The sequence below is a fragment of the Haliotis cracherodii genome, unplaced genomic scaffold (genome assembly GCF_022045235.1).
Source record: "Haliotis cracherodii isolate W230 unplaced genomic scaffold, xgHalCrac1.p SCAF_7, whole genome shotgun sequence".
Lineage (NCBI taxonomy): Eukaryota > Metazoa > Mollusca > Gastropoda > Lepetellida > Haliotidae > Haliotis > Haliotis cracherodii.
In genome coordinates this window covers 59,016,054-59,036,522 of record NW_027266330.1, presented here as the reverse complement: position 1 = coordinate 59,036,522, position 20,469 = coordinate 59,016,054, and the positions used below count along the sequence as shown (strand labels likewise).

At 42.3% G+C, this 20,469-nt stretch overlaps 1 protein-coding gene across 1 annotated transcript; it reads left to right on the top strand.

Annotated features, from left to right (window-relative positions):
* Positions 1-3,251: 3,251 nt before the first annotated feature.
* On the top strand, positions 3,252-16,156 carry LOC139447612 (uncharacterized). The gene is made up of 7 exons (XM_071229019.1): positions 3,252-3,265; positions 6,166-7,223; positions 7,341-7,399; positions 7,940-8,035; positions 8,333-8,405; positions 11,104-11,172; positions 15,496-16,156. The coding sequence occupies exons 2-7, from the start codon at positions 6,167-6,169 to the stop codon at positions 16,149-16,151; spliced, it is 2,010 nt and encodes a 669-aa protein (XP_071085120.1). The 5' UTR covers positions 3,252-3,265; position 6,166; the 3' UTR covers positions 16,152-16,156.
* The last annotated feature ends 4,313 nt before the right edge of the window (positions 16,157-20,469 follow it).

Here is a 20,469-nt window from a genome sequence, read left to right as displayed (position 1 = left end):
ACCATATCCGTTGTGGTCATATGCGGATAGAGATGCAAATATCAGAGGTCAAGTAGGAAAACTTTCAGTGTTAATAAATAAACATGGCGTCGCCCTTGTCATTCGGCGATCGAGTCAGAATTAACCATCGGGAATCTGGAGAAATTACTTGGATTATTGCTATCATTATCAAAAGAATAGTCTAATATACTGTCAGTGAAAATAAGTATCTAACTGTAGTTTTGGCTACTTTGGAGATAGAAATGGAATTTTGCGAGGGAACTAGCCAAGCGGGATCAGTTTCCATATCTGCGCTTGTAGACCTCTGCGTCTTGGAACCTTTCCACAAACAGTTGGATTTGGCCGAAATATGGTCGAATTGTTACGTTGTTTCGTTTTGTCGCTGTATGTACAACAGACTGCACTTCGTAACGTTATGACAGGACAGGCCGACTGTCAACAACGTCTGACTGTGACCGTGACGTCTCACAAACTAGGGTTCGAGTAGCTTCCCATTGATAAAGGGCAGTTACTCTATCGCACGGACCGATGGATTGCCGCGAAAGACAAGTAAACACAATTTGTGTAGGCAATTGTTGTTTTGCATATACGTAGTTACGCCAATGTATAAGAAACATTTTTCAAATATCAGGGGATATTAGTGCATGGTGGCTCGTTGGAACTCTAAGACCTTTGATACAAAATCCGACACACTTATAAGGGGTCGTTAGGGAAATACAACCGTTTGAAAGTGTTCAAATTAACGTCAGAGGCTCCTGTTAGGATGCTACCGCGCGCGCATGCGCGACACCATGGTGGTTCTTTTAACATAGTTGGATAGCCAATGTAACCCTTTCAATGTTTCCAAAAGAGATTTGGTCACTGCAAGGTGCTTTAAAAGGCCTGCACATTTACGCCAAAAACGAACTTTGCCACGTTTCTCAAACACACAATGCCAAACACACACTTATTCAGAGTCATGCACATGCCGCAAGTTGTGAGTTGGGCTACATTTCCAGTATAAGCATGCCTAGCATTTTTATGTCAAGGCCGCAAGAAATTATTGGTTACAGTTTGATTGATTTATGCGGGAACCATTTTATCGTTTACATTCTATTTTTTTTCTAAAATAAATATTTAAGGCATCTGTGTACAATTACGGTCGAAGGGTGCGATTCAGATGCTTCATGCGTTTTCACTAGGGTTACGTGTGTGGAGTATTTCATAAAGTAAAGAAATTAGGACCACACATATTAGCGATATTTCTAATTTTGTGAACTTGGAGGCAACAAAATAATGTAAGGAGGGATTAAGATATATTACTTAATTTTATGTGGCCTTAAGTGACATTACCTCTGTAGATCTCTGTCGTTAATGACCTGTTTGGATAGAAAACAAATTTCTTTTCCAGTAAGTAGATATCTTGGCTTGACTATGATGTCATGATCACGAGTGGAGGACATTTCCCCACTCGGACAATTCTCCACACTGGCATTTCAACAAATGGGCTTTTCCCCACACTGTATAATAAAAATAATATAAAACAACAGACATGTCATTTTCAATACAGTTTTATTTTCAAGTTGCCACACCTGCCTCTTGATAGGGATGACACTGGAGATTGAAACAAAATCGCTGGATGTTGGACTTGATCATGTTAAGGTCGAACAAACAATGGAACTCGAATTCTGTTTAAAATCGGAAGAATTTAGACATGTTATTACAATTACAGCACTTGATATTTCAATTTGCCGCAGTTTGTTACAATTTGCCGCGCCTGCCTCTCAAAAGGAATGACAGAAATTTAAACAAAATCGCTTTTTTATTTCCTTTAACATGCGGGAGTTAGGTATTGATCTTGTTAAGGTCGAATAAACACTGGCACTCCAATTCTGTTTAAAATCGGAAGAATTTAGACATGTTTATAAACCCTTATCGCACTTGGTATTTCAATTTGCCGCAGTTTGTTACAATTTGCCACATCTGTTTTTCAATAGGAATTATAGGAATTGAAACAAAATCGCTTTTATATTTCCTTAAAGATGCTGGAGGTTGGAATTGATCATGTTAAGTTCAAATAAACACTGGAACTCGAAGTGGTTATTACAATTTGCCGCAGTTTCTATTACAATTGCTGCTATTTGTGGCTACACCGCCAGTTACCACCATGAGGTAATATACTGAACCACAAAAGAAACGTCATCATGGATAGAAACTTTATTTGTCCAAACACTGTAAACATACTTTGAGAAGATGGAGTGAGAGATGCTATTACAATCTACCGCACTTGGTATTTCAATTTGCTGCAGTTTGTTACAATTTGGCGCACCTGTCTTTCAATACTAATGATAGAATTTGAAACAAAATAGCTTATTATTTCCTTGATACAAATATTAAGAATTTAATGTATAGTCTTTATCAATTCAGTCGTTTCAAAGTCCGGATTCTGATTTCCAAACAGCTTAGTCGCACATTTTAAATGTCATGCATGTTTCCTTGTTTATTTGGATATACAATGAATAATATTTTATTACAATTAACCGCAGTGGTTATAACAATTTGTCGCAGTAACTATTACAATTGCCGCAGTTTAACATATTACAATTTGCCGCAGTTTTTATTACAATCTACCACAGTGTGTATTACAATTTACCTCTATATTACATTTTACCGCAGTGTTATTACATTTTAGCGCAGTTTTTTTACAATTTACGTCGTAACATGTGGTTTAAGCAATAGTTTATGACCAGTTAGAATAGGCAACACATACTTGTCGTATGAGGTGAATAATGGGATCGGGTGATCAGGACCGCTGACTTTGTTGATGTATGTCATCATTTCCCATTGCGTGGATCGATGCTAATGATGTCAATCACTGGATTGTCATATAGCTGGAATGATTTAGAACGCGAAGATGTCTGACTATTCACAAACGACCGTGGAATTTAAAAATTAAGATATAAGCGGCAAGTAATACATAAAATACTAAACTCGTATCTGACGAGCGAAAGCGAGTCATTTATGATGCCTATTCATTCGTTTAATAAAACTGGTATTTGACAATTTCCAATCCTTAATATGTGACATGTAACGTGATAAAACATTTGTTAACTTTGTACATTTACATGTACAGTAATCACAAGTTTAAGAGAAGGACACTGTTATTATTATTGTGAACGTAAATATTCATATCAGTTCTAACAAGCTTGTGATAAGAGATTTTTCCGCGTCATCGTCCGGAAGTGACCTGTGTGTCAACAGTGAAGGACGTCTACAGTCCAGGTGGGTGTGTTGTCTCTCGTCTCTCCCATTTTCCCTCTACACACAGAAAACTGTTTAATTTGCAGGGTCAAAACTTACATGAATATGTCACGATACTGTCAGGGTGCAAGTCTTGAAACCCTATACTGTCAACAGTGTATAGAAATGATTGTGTTGCCGTGTGTAATAGAGGTACGTGCAGACATGTACTTGCTCACGCTACACCAACAAGGATTTTTTTTGCCTGTTGTTTAACGCCGCACTCAGCAATATTCCAGCTATATCACGGTGGTCTGTACATAATCAAATCCGATATTTTTTTTTTTAAATTTCACAGTCGTTTGTGAATAGTCAGACATCTTCGCGTTCTAAATCATGTTGTTTGTTTGCTGTCTAACTCCGCACCTAGCAATATTCCAGGTACATGACGGCTGCCTGTAAATAATCGAGTCTGGACCAGGCAATCCAGTGATCGACATCATGAGCATCGATCCACGCAATTGGGATACGATGACATGCATCAACCACGTCACCGAGCCTGACCACCCGATCCCCGTTAGTTGCCTTTTACGACAAGCGTACTCGCCTTTGACAGTAAGCATGGGTTGCTGCAGATTTATTCTACCCAAGATCTTCATTGGTCGTGTGAGAAAGGTAGAGCATGTGCAGATAAGTACTTGCTAACACTACACCCATAGTGGCTGTATTTAGACGACAAACACCTGAACCTACTGTGTGAGATAGGAGTAAGGTCTTTTTGTCACTTTGTTATCATGAGTCATGGAGTTGTGATGCTTATCATGAGTACACTTACTGGTGTAATGTCACTTGTAGGGTAGGGTTACTGTATATATCCAATTAATGGCCTGAGTGCTGCATAGATAGCCGTTGATCAGCCAATTGTACATAAAGAGAGAATTAATTTGTGAATGTTTTGTGTCGTGAGGTGAGCCGCGTTTAAACGTCGCGTTCAAGATGATTGCATTTATAAAGCGACGTGCATGTGTGTGTGTTTGTGTGTGTTTGTGTTTGTGTGTGTGTGTGTGTGTGTGTGTGTGTGTGTGTGTGTGTGTGTGTGTGTGTGTGTGTGTGTGTTTGGCTGCTTGAACTAGTCCGGACTAATGCCAATATCATAGTTCTAGCCAACTGAGAGACCATGCCGCAGTTTAACATGCATACCCCACTTCGAAACAGTATACTGACTCCCAGCCGACTAATGGTTTTGGTCCCTTAATGACAAGTGCCAGGCAGGGCAACAACAAGTACCACTTTTAACTTCTTTGGGTATGATGCGTCTGGGAATAAAATCCCGACTACCGCCCCTGGGGCGGACGTTGTACCTCTAGACCACGGAGGCGTTCCTGATATTAGGTTCCACATAGTGAAATATAGTTTATAAAATCCTGCGATGATGATAATAAAATATCGTTTTATCATGCATGTTGAAAGAATTGGTGCTACTTTATCAGGAGTATTAGTTGTGTGTTGTATCTGAATGTACACATATGGGGAATGTTTCTTGATCTGTGGGCACCATGTGGGCTTGTGTGCATGAATGGGTTCCTTAAGGTGAATTGGTGCTTATTAAGCAGAATTTCAAGAATATGTAAAATATGCTGCGTAAAATAGTGCAATGTTTGATGTATTTGAATTTTGGTTGTTTTATTTTGTGGATATTTGTAGTGTAATTTTAATGTATGTGTTAAATCGTCGAGTTTTCAGAACACCTGTTAGTATACACACATTTTTCTATGGATGCATGATCATTATATGGGTTTAATGTCACACTCGACACAGATCAAATTGGTTGTGTTCTACATTAAAACATTTGTCTAGGTATCGTTGTCATCTTGCATATTGTGTAGATGAGTGGACTTCACACAGTGTATCCATGTTGGAAATCGAACCCGGGTCATGAACCCAACGTCATTAGCGAACGCTTTAACCACAAGACCACCTCGCCATGCCAGTGTTGACAAGACGTCGAAAAGGGATTATTTTTATTGACCCACCCCAACAAGTGTGTGACCCTTATTTTCTAATCACTCGTAAGGAGGACCTTTCTATACTCAAATGTTTGCACTGTTTACCCACGCATGTTTACTCCTTCATTGTTCAACTAATTAAAATTAACTAAAGCATTTATCAATCAAGTTCGTATTTGTTTATATTTGTAAGCTAATGAAATATACAATCTTAAAATCCCTTCCTATTCGTTTTGAAAAACGATACGCATTGTAACTGGCCTTAATGATGTGTGAGTATGTGAGTGAGTTTGGTTTAACGTCGCTTTAACAGTATAATGTGGGAGGAAAGCCCGAAGTGATGCAGGTCTCAGATGTTTACCACTTCGGTGAAACCCAAGAGCATGGGTATTGTGCTGACAAACCTAGAAACATAATCGGTGCATACCGGGATTCGAACCCACAATCATAGGTTTCTGGCGTGCCCAAGGGACGCAACTTTGTGCCACAAATCGCGGCGCCTTAGATGATTGGGCGACCCGTGCCTCTAATTATGTGTGACATAGGATTGATATGAACATATGATTTGGGTTGATTGTGATAGGAGAAATTTAATTGAAAAGTAGATGTTTTAAGGCAACAGTTTGTATTTTCATACAAAATAACAGTGTCTATAAATGACAAAGAAATGAGTCTATTAGAGTGAGTAAGAGAAGCTCAACAGGACCAAAATGCTTGTCCGAGGGATCAACGCAGCCAGTGACCAGATGGTTACAACATTGTTCCATGCATTGCATAGAAGGTCTCAGAAGAAACCCATAAAATTAGCCAATTCCATTGACAAATAATACATATTCAGAGAGACTCAAGTGGATGTTTCACACCACAAACGTCGCATGGTTATGCATCCTACACACATACAATTGACACATGTATCTCAGTATTATTTTGTGTCTTTCAGAATGGACACCTTCCCTAAGTGTTCCGTCTGTCATAAGGAGTTTACACTGAAAGGTCCAGTCCCCTACTTACTGCCCTGTCTACACCCTCTGTGTGAGAAGTGTGTGACATCTGTGGCTGGCGGCGTGATATCATGCTCCACATGTCAGAGGGAGGTCAACCTCACAGACACAAGTCTCCAGAAGGATGCAGTCAGACAGAAGGAAATATTCCACCTGACAGTCAAACATCGCCCCAGAGAGCTCCTCTGTACACATGAAGATGACGGGAACCAGGCTGTGTGTTGGTGTCAGCGGTGTGAAGAGTTCCTCTGTGAATACTGCCAGAACATGCACAGCAGCTTCAAACTTTCCAGAAATCATGTTGTGCACAACTTAGGGGATATAACCCTGCAAAACCTTGAAAATGGAACCAATTGCAGCATTCACGAACGGTATCCACTTGATTTGTTTGACAAAAGCTGCAACATGTGTATCTGTTCCCAATGTAAGAGAGGAGAGCACGCGGATCACGAGGTTGGTTACTTGGATGAAGCTGCTGAAGAAGTTACACAGCGGATTGAACAACATGGGAAAGACCTGTCGGCGTTACTGTCTCGTCAGCAAATACACCTTCAGAGTATCAGACAAGATACACAGTTGACGAACAGGACACAGGACACACTGAGGAAGACAATAGAACATACATTCCGGTCTTTAAGATCACAACTTGACCAGAAGGAGAAGGAACTCCTGATTGATCTTGAAAGTCAGACGAGGGAAACCAAGGCAACTCTACATGCTCTTGAAGCCTCATGTGAAGAGCATCATTCAAGATGCACCGACATTTCAGGTTACATCCGAAGATGTCTTCTCTATGCTTCAAAATCGGTCCTGCTGCAGCTGGAGACAACCGTTGAGGGGATGACTCGGACCTGCCTAGAAACTGCTTCACCCGAAACACATGATAAACCTGAAGCTGTCTTCAACACCAATGGCTTGTCCAAACTGAAATCAGATATGTCTGGATTTGGTAACATCACTACCTTGAAAGAAGATTCAGAAGGGGGAACACCTGAGGGTATGCATCTTTAAAGAGTTATTGTGCTTAAGTGTGTGTTTCATCTGTTTCATGGTGTGTTTTAATTGAAGCATTGTCCTGTCACTCCGTATTCACACTTTGCTTCTACAATTACAGATAAGCAAATACAAACTGATGATGACTATTTGGCGGACCTGGAAAAGAAACACGAAATGGTTTGTTTAATTATACGGGGATACTCGTAGGCACAGGCCCTCAGGCATTTGTTCACCCATCAATCGTTTTATATTTCATTCATATTGCCTAAATATCTAAGAAGTCAATATCAGAAGAACTGAACTGATCAAAGTTTTATTTTTGTTTGTTTGTTGTTTAATGCCGCACTCAGAAATATTTCAGCTACATGACGACGGTCTGTAAATAATTAAGTCTGGACCATACAATCCTGTGATTGACATCATGAGCATCGATCCACGCAATTGGGATACGATGACATGCATCAACCAAGTCAGCGAGCCTGTCCACCCGATCCCGTTAGTCGCCTCTTACGACAAGCATAGTCGCCTTTTACGGCAAGCATAGTCGCCTGATCAAAGTAGTACTACAAGGACTTTGCAGGTCCAGTCAACTGATGGACATCTTGATGACACAATAATGATATGATTGTAATTGGAAGAATATATTGTTACTGTTTCATTAATAAGAGTTCATGTACAGCCTCTTACCATGACCCAAAGGTGTATTTTACCTTTCAGGAGCTGGAGTCAGATATTGCTTCAGACAATGAAAGAACTGAACAACTTCAGCAGCTAACAGACAAGTTGAATGCCGAAGCAAACAACATGAAATTGGTTTGTATATCATTTTGTCACACTCACTGAGAAGAGAATGGTGAGATTATATAATACATGATACTTCAGAATTGTCAGATAGAGATGTGATTGGTTTAAATACATGTGCAACCTGTAAAGACATCTACCAGCTATTACCCTGTTGCTTGTCTTGTCCAGACTTGATATTGCTGAAGTTACTGTCACAAGTTGAAGGAGTTTACAACGTCAACACAACTATTTGCATGTATTCTTACTATCAATAATAAAATCGTATTTGGCATATATTTACTTCCTATTCCCTTTTCTTATTTGTAGATGGTAGCCGAGAAAGACCAAAGCTGCCAGGTCGCCTTAGAAACCATTAATCGTCTACAAACATCCTTGATTGGTAGGTACACTGTCTGTATTCTGTACAGATAATGGTTCTGTTTTCACTTCCTGTCTGTGGTCTGTTCCTGGTACTGGTCCTGTTTTCACTTCCTGTCTGTGGTCTGTTCCTGGCACTACTCCTGTTTTCACTTCCTGTCTGTGGCCTGTTCCTGGTACTACTCCTGTTTTCACTTCCTGTCTGTGGTTTGTTCCTGGTACTGGTCCTGTTTTCACTTCCTGTCTGTGGTCTGTTCCTGGTACTGGTCTTGTTTTCACTTCCTGTCTGTGGCCTGTTCCTGGTACTGGTCCTGTTTTCACTTCCTGTCTGTGGTTTGTTCCTAGTACTACTCCTGTTTTCACTTCCTGTCTGTGGTTTGTTCCTGGTACTGGTCCTGTTTTCACTTCCTGTCTGTGGTCTCTTCCTGGTACTGGTCCTGTTTTCACTTCCTGTGTGTGGCCTGTTCCTTGTACTACTCCTGTTTTCACTTCCTGTCTGTGGTCTGTTCCTGGTACTGGACCTGTTTTCACTTCCTGCCTGTGGTCTGCTCCTTGTACTACTCCTGTTTTCACTTCCTGTCTGAGGTCTGTTCCTGGTACTACTCCTGTCTTCACTTCCTGTCTGTGGTCTGTTCCTGGTTCTGGTCCTGTTTTGACTTCCTGTCTGTGGTCTGTTTCTGGTACTGGTCCTGTTTTCACTTCCTGTTTGTCTAGTCCAGTTTCCACTTCCTGTCTTGGTCTGTTCCTGGTACTACTCTTGTTTTTACTTCCTGTCTGTGGTCTGTTCCTGGCACTACTCCTGTTTTCACTTTCTGTTTGTGGTCTGTTCCTAGTACTACTCCTGTTTTTACTCCCTCTCTATGGTCTGTTGCTGGTACTGGTCCTGTTTTCACTTCCTGTCTGTTGTCTGTTCCTGGTAATGGTCCTGTATTCACTTCCTGTCTGTGGTCTGTTCCTGGTAATGGTCCTGTATTCACTTCCTGTCTGTGTTCTGTTCCTGGTAATGATCCAGTTTCCACTTCCTGTCTTGGTCTGTTCCTTATACTGGCCCTTTTTTCACTTCCTATCTGTGGTCTGTTCCTGGTACTACTCCTGTTTTCACTTTCTGTCTGTGGTCTGTTCCTGGTACTGGTCCTGTTTTCCTAGTACTACTCCTGTTTCCACTTCCTGTCTGGGGTGTGTTCCTGGTACTGGCCCTGTTTTCATTTCCTGTCTGTGGCCTGTTCCTATTACTATTCCTGTTTTCATTTCCTGTCTGTGGTCTGTTCCTGGTACTGGTCCTGTTTTCACTTCCTGTTTGTGGTCTGTTCCTGGTACCGGTCCTGTTTTCACTTCCTGTTTGTCTAGTCCAGTTTCCACTTCCTGTCTTGGTCTGTTCCTGGTACTACTCTTGTTTTTACTTCCTGTCTGTGGTCTGTTCTTGGTACTGGTCCTGTTTTCACTTCCTGTCTGTGGTCTGTTCCTGGCACTACTCCTGTTTTCACTTTCTGTTTGTGGTCTGTTCCTAGTACTACTCCTGTTTTTACTCCCTCTCTGTGGTCTGTTGCTGGTACTGGTCCTGTTTTCACTTCCTGTCTGTTGTCTGTTCCTGGTAATGGTCCTGTATTCACTTCCTGTCTGTGGTCTGTTCCTGGTAATGGTCCTGTATTCACTTCCTGTCTGTGGTCTGTTCCTGGTAATGATCCAGTTTCCACTTCCTGTCTTGGTCTGTTCCATATACTGGCCCTTTTTTCACTTCCTATCTGTGGTCTGTTCCTGGTACTACTCCTGTTTTCACTTTCTGTCTGTGGTCTGTTCCTGGTACTGGCCCTGTTTTCCTAGTACTACTCCTGTTTCCACTTCCTGTCTGGGGTGTGTTCCTGGTACTGGCCCTGTTTTCATTTCCTGTCTGTGGCCTGTTCCTATTACTATTCCTGTTTTCACTTCCTGTCTGTGGTCTGTTCCTGGTAATGGTCCTGTTTTCACTTCCTGTTTGTGGTCTGTTCCTGTTACCGGTCCTGATTTCATTTCCTGTCTGTCGTCTGTGCCCTGTACTGGTCCTGTTTACACTTCCTGTCCGTGGTCTGTTCCTTGTAATGGTCTTATTTCCTATAGGACGTACATTTTAGACAATGGCCTAAATGGACCAATTATATTTTGCGCTCCAAATAAAAAGACCCAGCAGTATGTTACCCAACTTCCCGAGGCAAGAGGGTTAGCTGAATGTAAACAGTCCAGTTTCCATCCTTGTCAAACTAGGCTGGAATTTGTAGGCTCGATCGTAACACCACCAGCGGCTGGCTATAAAGGTTATATCCCCTGTAAGTCCCTGGGCTCCTCTACACCAATCGGATTTAACCTCTCGTATTGCTTACATTTGCTTTAATCAAAATGGCGGCGCCAAGTCAAGACGACGATCTTTCTTGTAATAAATAGGGTCTAACTTTGCGAAGTGCATCAAATCACGTGAGTGCCTGGGTTAAAATCATGAAACGATTTGGAATATTTCTGTTGACGGCATGTTGACAGTACACATAGTTAGTCCAACCATTTCATAACTCCATTATTCCAACCTAGTTCGGCAAGGGTGGAAACTGGACTTATAGTTAACTCTCTTGCCTCGGGAAGATGTATGTGACCCAGTATGACACGGTATGTGACCCAGTATGTGACCCGGTATGTGATCCAAGTACTCCTGAGTCTACACACAAGGACAACTCTTAGCTGTTGTTGTCTTGCAGATTTCCCAACTGAAGGCTGTGTTCATCTGCTGAAGACAGGTGTAGTAGACAGACGCATGGTCCTGCATTGTGAGTACCTAAACTGAGGATCAAAAGAAAGTTGAAATTAGAAAATGTTGAAAAACCAAAAAAATGCATGCAGTCAAATGTTTGTAACATGATGTAAACAATTGCCCTAAACGCAGCACACTCGTTTCCAAAGAACCAAGACCATGCAGCCGTCGATGCACGTGCTGCGACAAAAAAACCAACGTTAACATGTTTTTCAGTGCTGTATGGTACCTGTATTAAAGTCGACCGAAAGTGTCAGACACAATCACATGAACCACAAACACACACGAGAGAGGGGGCCATTGGTATTGCCACGGTGGGGACTCAACAAGGTCAGATTGGCAGAACAGTCGGTTGCTCACGTCAGACCATCAGCAAACTGATCACACGGTACAACAGGACTGGCCACACCACCGACAGGCCTCGGACTGGTAGACCACGTGTAACCACGCCCTTAGAAGATATATGTCTGCAAACCTTGCATCTACGCAACCGACAGCAACGGCGTATGGCCACCGTGTCAGCCGCTACACAGAGGGAAGACGACTGCGTGCTGTTGGCATTAGGGCATACAGACTGCTCCGTGGGATGGTGTTGGGTCCACAACATCGCCAAGATAGACTACGGTGGCCCCGACGTGTACGACGTTTGCAGCCGCACGAATGGCAATGTGTCTTGCTCACCGATGAGAGCAGGTTCAACCCATTCCATGCAGACGTGATGTCCGAATCTATCGCCGTAGGGTGAAGGGCTTGCTCCTGGCTGTATACAAGATGTCCATCCCCATGTGGGGCGGAATGTGTGACGACCAGAAGACACCAATCGTTGTTATCCATGGCAACCTCAATGCAAAACGGTACGTCCTGAGGCGAGTAGCGGTGCCATTTCTGCAGCGACAACCACAACCAAGGGAGGGGGGAGGGGGTCCTGCTGCAACAGGACAACGACCGACCACACACCGCTAGGTTCATGCATGACTTTCTACAACGTCAACGTGCCTGTACTGAGTGAGAAAGTGAGTTTGATTTTACGCTGCTTTTAGCAATATTCCAGCAATATAACGTTCTCCCATCGAGCACTTGTGGGATCATCTGGCTAGAGAGCTGAGGAGACGACCCAACCATCCAAACAGGACCTGCAACACATTCCGGCAATCGTCATCTGAAGGTTTGACGCCATCCTTGAGACATTGAGGCGTCCATCCTTGCCAGGGGAGGTCATATTGACGGTATTGATGACGTCGCCCCAATGCCACCTTAGTGTCCGCTGATGTTTCCATCCACTTATTGGCCACAGCCTATGTCACGAATTTTGTGAAAACTGACTTTCGGTACCCCCAGTCATACACACGGACCGCCATTGGTGTTCAGCTGATTGTATGCGTTTGATATTTTGCATGATTGACAACAGGTGAATTGAATACACAGAATCAATTGCATCAACATCTTTTGGTCTTTGCTCTCATTTCACAGTTCATCAAATTCAATGTCAACTTTCTGTTGATCTTCAGTTTACATCCTCAATTAATTGGATATATACCCACACATTCAGTCTACTGAATCACTGTACAGTCACAAGTTACCAAGGATACATCGTCGCAGACATCATTGAGGACCTGGCATTGTTATCATCATCACAAACACATTTGACCCGTATTTAGAAATATATCTTCCCTTAAGAAAATGTGAAACAGGCACCTTATAACTAGAGACAAGTGAAACATTAGAGTTGTGTTATATTATTCTATGTCTATTTTGTTTTAAACTTGAGTAGACAAATCTCACACCCAAATAATTCAAAAGTGCCTCAGTTCAGACCTTGCTTAAAATCGTTCAATGGACTCTGCTTTTTATGATTATGGAAAGGGTTTGTCGCTTTTATTTACATTCTTTCATTGATTTCTTACTGCAAATCCTCTCTCGCGACCGCTTAATATTATACCACTGAAAACAAACAGGGCCTGGAAATCATTCACACCAGCCAGGATTAGTCTTTTATATGATTATATGTTTAATACTTTTGAACAGTTCGCTGGACACAAATCTTTTCCTGTTATTATCCCTTTTATTTAAGTTTACTGTTGCGGTGATTTAAATACATATACTTCAAAATACCATTCCTTGTCGTCACATTGATAGTGTTTAATTTTATACATGTTTTTGCTCGTGGTTATATTAGTAAGTGTCTTATTTTCTTATGTACATACTAGTATTGTAATATCAATAAGTGCTAATCAACTGCAATATGAATTTCCCTTTGGATTATAAAGTCTTATCTTATGTCATCTTATAATTTTCTGGAAAACTTAAGTTGTTGCTGATTTGTTGACAAATACAAGCAGAGTTGGACATTGTCTCGTCATCTGAGGGTTCGAATACAAAATAAGGATCAATGTTTTCAGAAGGGGTAAAGGGGCATGAGGAAGATATGTATTTTTTTTTAAATCTGTTAATCATATATTTTATAGAAAACACAGGGGGTCTCACCAGCAAATACAAACCTTGCTACATGCAGTTTTTCCTGAAAATTGAGGATAGGATGGTGTCACGGAGTGTATTATCCCACGTCACGAACCGGGGTGGGGGATATTGGAAAGGAGGCCGTCCGTCCGTCCGTCCTTCCGCCCGTCCGTCCGCTTCTCAAATGGGATACATTTTCTCAAAAACTTTTTAAGTCAGAGACATGAAATTTACACACTTATTTTACTGGTCATGACCTCAAATGGGTTCGAAAATTGGTCGAGTTATGGCCCTTGCTCCATGCTTTTCAACTTTGTGCATACTGCGTGAATTAGGACACATTTTCTCAGAAACTACAGACCTTACATGAATGAAACTTTGCAAGTATATCTTAGAGATACATGTCAAGACTGAGTTTGAAAATTTGACTCCTCATTAATATTGTTAGCGAGTCATGGCCCAAGCTCCGTGTTTTTTCAACTGAGTGCATACTGTGTGCAAAGGGGACAAGTTTTCACAGAAACTTCTGAAGTCACTCGAATGAAAGTTTGCAGCCTTATCTAAAGGATACTTGACAAGACTGAGGTCGACATGGGTCCCATTAATTATCTGTTTACAGACTTGTGGCCCTTGATCCAGGTTATTTTACTTGGTGCACAGTAGGTGCAATGGAGACATGTTTTCTCAGAAAATACTGGAGTTAGCTTATTTGTTGCTTAACGCCACACTCAACAATATTCCAGCTATATGACGGCGGTCTGTAAAGAATCGAGTCTAGATCAGACAATCCACTGATTGACATCATGAGCATCGATCCACACAGTTGAGATACGATGACATGCATCAACCAACCATTTTTTCTAGAGATGGGGCCTTCTGTGTGTATTAATTACGCATGTGGTAAATTTTTCTGATGACATGTAGCGGCCTTAGTGACTGTCTCTTCTTAAGGCTCCATGTGACTTTTGTATACTTAATATTTACTACTGTATGAACAAACCAAATTCTATTGTGCCCCATGGCTGAGGAGTGATGACATTTTTTCATTTTAGTGTAGAGGTGATCTTCCTCATAACTAATAGAATGTTGTTTATTGTGTTATGGTTTGTGTCCTGTACTGATAATGCTGCCTGTCTTCTATCTCCCATCGTCAACCCGCCGAGACACGTGGGTATACAAGCCCCGACATTGCGACACCAGGTCACGTGACACAGTGATCTTATCATTGTTTGACATGCAATCTACATGTCCCTCATTATACCGCGTTGACTTGTATACGCCTGTGATTGCGATCATTCGCCCTCTGAATGTTTATCCCTGTGTTTTAGTTATTCAAAATCTCACCTGCACCTTTTTTCAGATTTATATGAAGTCTGATCACTGAATGTTACTGTTTTGTCTCTACCGTGCTGATTCATTTATTACTTACGAACCATTCACTAGATCTCGGGGAAGAATAGGTCTTCAGCAACCCATGCTTGCCGTAAAAGGCGACTATTGTCGGGTGGTCAGGCTCCCTGATATCAATCAGTGGATTGTCTGGCCCTGAATCAATTTTTTGACCACCGTCATATAACTGTTATATTGCGAGGCGTTAAACAACAAACAAACAAACATATACCAGACCCGTTAAGAACTAAATTTACATTTGGGTTAAAGTATTATCAGTTAGTCCAATGTAAAGATAAATCATTGATCCAAATGTAATACACATACAGTTTCACTTTCGTACAACTGCAATGTGATTATATTACGCTATTTATATATCAGGACAGCGTACTTAGCTGTCAATTCCAAGCATGTAAATATCATTATAGACCGAAACTGTCACTATATTTTTGTCTCATGTTTATTCTTAAGTAAACTACATTATTTTTTGTAGGTTTACGCCTGAAGTATGACAAAGACAGAGCCAATCTTCACAGAATCCACATCAACACAGAAGGAGACCTGGTCAACAGGACGTCGGACACCAGACCTGCAGGGGTGGGGAGAATGAAGAAGTACAGTGGCACATGTAGCACTGCCCCCCTCCCCCGGGCTGGCTGGCCCCAGTACTGGGAGATGAAATCCAGGGTCTCTCCGAATGAAACACACATAGAGGGCTTATTCATCCTGGAGGTTGGTGTGTGCCAGGGGGAGCAGAGGGACGTGTATCAATGGATAGGTGGAAGTCCCGGCTCCTACAACATGACCGTCTTCCACTGTACTACACACGCCGGGATATGCAGGGGGACATGGAAGGAGGGGAAGTGTGTACTGCATCAGCCTGACACTCTCCCCAACACAGCAGGGGCATCACACACACTACATTACGGTGTCGTCTATAATGACGCCAGGAAGAAGATTGTCTTCATTGACGTGAAGGAGAATAAAGTGATATCTACGTTAGACAATGTAGACTCGAGTAAGCCACTGTGGCCGATGTTCGGGGTGTATAACCCACATCGCCTCACTGTCAGCATGACACTTGTAGTGGGCAGCGACATCAACATGACAGAGGAGAAGAAAGCAATGATTGCCAAGGCACTGTCCTGATGGTGACAATGATTGTCAAGGCACCGTCGTGATGGTGATTATGAACACTATATGAATGTCAAGGGGTTGGGTTTTTTATCAGTTATCAAACTGAATTAAATAAACTCAGTAAATATCATCACGGTAAGGGGAGATACCTCTTGCTGGCTTCGTTACCATATCGCTGTCCTCAACTACTCAGCTGAACTCACCCAGGCGACAAAATCACATTTTACCCATGCATGTGTGGAATCGAACCAGTGTCAGTGGTCTGACGAGTGAATGCTCTCACCACTGGACCACCCCACCACCCTTGTTATTGTGGAAATAATGGTTAACTTTCCTGTGATGCTGTACACCTGTTTCTTATAAGACTTATGTATACATGATTGTATAACATGCATGTACATATATCTGACCCGTGAAGAGCCGGGATAAAATAGGTTTTCAGCAACCCATGCTTGCCATAAAAGGCGACTATGCTTGTGGTAAGAGGTGACTAACGGGATCGATATTCAGGGTTGATGCATGTCATGATATACCAATTGCTTGGTCCATGCTCATGATGTCAATCACTGGATTGTCTGTTCCTGAATCGATTATTTGCAGATCACCGTCATGAATCTTAGTGCGGCGTTCGGCGTTACACAACAAACATCACATATATGTCTACGATAATCTATGATTTTATAACAATATTATTTGAAATATTATTAATGTTGAAATCTTTTGTCTCGAAGGCAACAGGCTTGAGTGAGTCAGTGAGTATGGTTTTACACCGCTTTTAGAAATATTCCAGCAATATCACGGCGGTGGACACCAGAAATGGGCTTCACACATTGTACCCATGTCGGGAATCGAACCCGGGTCTTCGGCGTGACGACCAAACGTTTTAACCACTGGGCTACCCGACCGCCCCGCAACAGGCTTGAAATGGAATTGAAGGTTGGAATAACTCAACAGTTGTTTAACATTTATTGACCTCTTGTGAAACGTTGTGTGATAATGAAACTGTTGTAAACTGACGGATGGCATGGTTCGTGTTCCATGCCGAGGTTAGAAACCTTTCAGTATTCCTCATAGAAAATTAAGATCAATTACTTTCTACCTATATTTTTAAGAACTGGGCTCAAATTTAAATGCGAATCATGTCTATAGATATCAATCCTTATTTTAAACTGGAGTCGCCACACCCTGACCCCCACAGCTCACAGTGTCCCAAATGTTATGGTCGCCACACCCTGACCCCCACAACTCACAGTGTTCCCAAAGTTATAGTCGCAACAAAATGACCCCCACAACTCAAAGTGTTCCCCAAGCAGGAGTCGCCACACCTTGACCCCCACAACCCACAGTGCTCCCCAAGTTATAGTCCCAAGACCCTGACCCCCACAACTCACAGTGTTCTCCAAGTTTTAGACGCAACAAAATGACCCCCACAACTCACAGTGTTCTCCAAGTTTTAGTCGCAACACCCAGACACTCACAACTCACAGTGTTCCCCAGGTTATAGTCGCCACAACCTGATCCCCACAACTGACATTGTTCCCCAAGTTATTGTCGCCACACCCTGACCCCCACAACTCCGTGTTCCCCAAGTTATAGTCGCCACACCCTGATCCCCACAACTCAGCATTCCCCAAGTTATAGTCGCCACACCCTTACCCCCACAGCTCATAGTGTTCTCCAAGTTTTAGTCGCTACACCCTGACTCCCTGACCCCCGTGTTCCCCTATGTACTTACGGGCAGTGTCGGGACACCTGTGTACTTACGGGCAGTTTCTGGACACCTGTTTACTAACGGGCAGTGTCGGGACACCTGTTTACTTACGGGCAGTGTCGGGACACCTGTGTACTTACGGGCAGTGTCAGGACACCTGTGTACTTACGGGCAGTGTCACGACACCTGTTTACTTACGGGCAGTGTCGGGACACCTGTGTACTTACTGGCAGTGTCGGGACGCCTGTTTACTTACGGCCATGTCAAACACCTGTTTACTTACGGCCATGTCGGGACACCTATGTACTTGAAGGCAATGTCGGGACACCTGTGTACTTACGGGCAATGTTGGGACACCTGTGTACTTATTGGCAATGTCGGGGCATCTGTGTACCTACGGGCAATGTTGGGACACCTGTTTACTTACGGCCATGTCTGGACACCTGTGTACTTATGGGCAATGTCTGGACACCTGTCTACTTACGGCCATGTCGGGACACCTGTGTACTTACGGGCAATGTAGGGACACCTGTTTACTTAAAGGACAGTGTCGGGACACATGTGTACTTACGGCCATGTCGGGACACCTATGTACTTACGGGCAGTGTCAGGAGACCTGTGTACTTGAAGGCAATGTCAGGACACCTGTGTCCTTGAAGGACAGTGTCGAGACACCTGTGTACTTGCGTGCAGTGTCGACACACCTGTGTACTTGAAGGACAGTGTCGGGACACCTGTGTACTTACTCACAGTGTTGAGAAAAGTACTCTTTCGTAAAGTGTTCCCTGGGTTGGAGACCTAACAGAACAGGTGTTGTATTGACGGGTACCCCGAGCCAATAACGGCCAATCTTTTACCCCCACCTTTGCGGGTTAAGGGTGAGGGATTAGGGGTGTGGGGGTTGGGGTGAGGTGGTAAACATTTATTTTCGTTTCCTTAAATATCTAGTTTTCGCAAAACATCTGACAAAAGAAACTGAAACATAAAATATTCACAAAACCCTGGACATATAATATTAATATTTTCCTCCAGCACATTTACCCATGAATAAATAATGCATTCATATGCATTATTTACATACCTGTGCAATTTGACATACGTAATTAAAAAGTTAACACTTATCACAGACTTGACTATTATCATCACGATGGCTGAATTCAAAGGGAGTGAGTGAGTGAGTGAGTGAGTGAGTAAGTGAGTGAGTTGGATTCAGCAGTACAATAAACTAGGTTTATAACGGACACGCTTATTACGAACTGGTCGATATAACGAACATAATTTTAGTCCCGGCCATATGTTGTATATATATTTGTTTATAACTAACTGTTATTATGAAGTAAAATTAGTGGTCCCTTTGAGTTCGTTATAATCGTAGTTTACTATATTTAAATCCTGTCACAGTGTGTCAGCTTAATGTGGGAGGAAACCCGGTGTGACACATGTCGTTTACCACCTTGGAGAAACCCACGAGCACGGGGATGTTGCTGACAAACCAAGGATCATAATTGGAATGAGTCTGGGATTCGAACCCACGGCTTGCGGGTCCTTAGAAAACCAAGCAGTATAGACCGTGATTGACGTACAAGTGTCGTTGATCATCTTCTTCATTTCGTTTACTTGCCCCGTGCTCGTCATGATCGTCCAACTAATGTCGTCTCACGGTTCTCAAACGACTTCTTCTGAACACACAGGAACTCTGTCCGCAACGTTCTGGGTGAATACATAGAATAGATAGAGTACTGTTATCAATGAGAGGGACATGTCTATTTGTTGGTGACAGAAGCAGGTGACAGGTTATTAATCGGATTAATCGTCGCGTTCAAGATTATATCACTAATGTGCGTCTGCGCGCGCGCGTGTGTGTGTGACTGCTAGACTGATGTCTTGACTTGACTCCGAACCGATCAGTCCTTGTTTTATTACTTTAATGATGAGCGCAGGTAGGATAACAACACGTACGATCTTTTAACGACATTTGGAACGTCGTGGCAGGGAGTCGAACCAACACCCTTCCGCTCCCCGGGCAGATGCTCTGACCACTAGACCACAGAGCCGGTCCCGGTAATATGAGCACCATCCCACGCCGTCAGGGTTCGAAGTTGAAAGACATGACATGCAGTATTATACATTGTAGGACAAGCAGTGTTTCAAGTTGAAAGACGTGCCGTGCAGTATTATAAATTGTAGGACAAGCAGTGTTTTAAATTTAAAGACGTGCCATGCAGTATTATAAATTGTAGGACAAGCAGTGTTTTAAGTGGAAAGACATGAAATGCAGTATAGTACATTGTAAGACATGCAGTATTTTAAATTGAAAGACATGACATGCAGTATTATAAATTGTAGGGCATGCATTGTTTTAATTTGAAAGACATGCAATGCAGTATTATAAATTGTAGGAGAAGCAGTGTTTTTAGTTCAAAGACATGCCATGCAGTATTATAAACTTTAGGACATGCAGTTTTTAAGTTGAAAGACGTGCCATGCAGTATTATAAATTGTAGGACAAGCAGTGTTTCAAGTTGAAAGACGTGCCGTGCAGTATTATAAATTGTAGGACAAGCAGTGTTTTAAATTTAAAGACGTGCAATGCAGTATTATACATTATAGGACATGCAT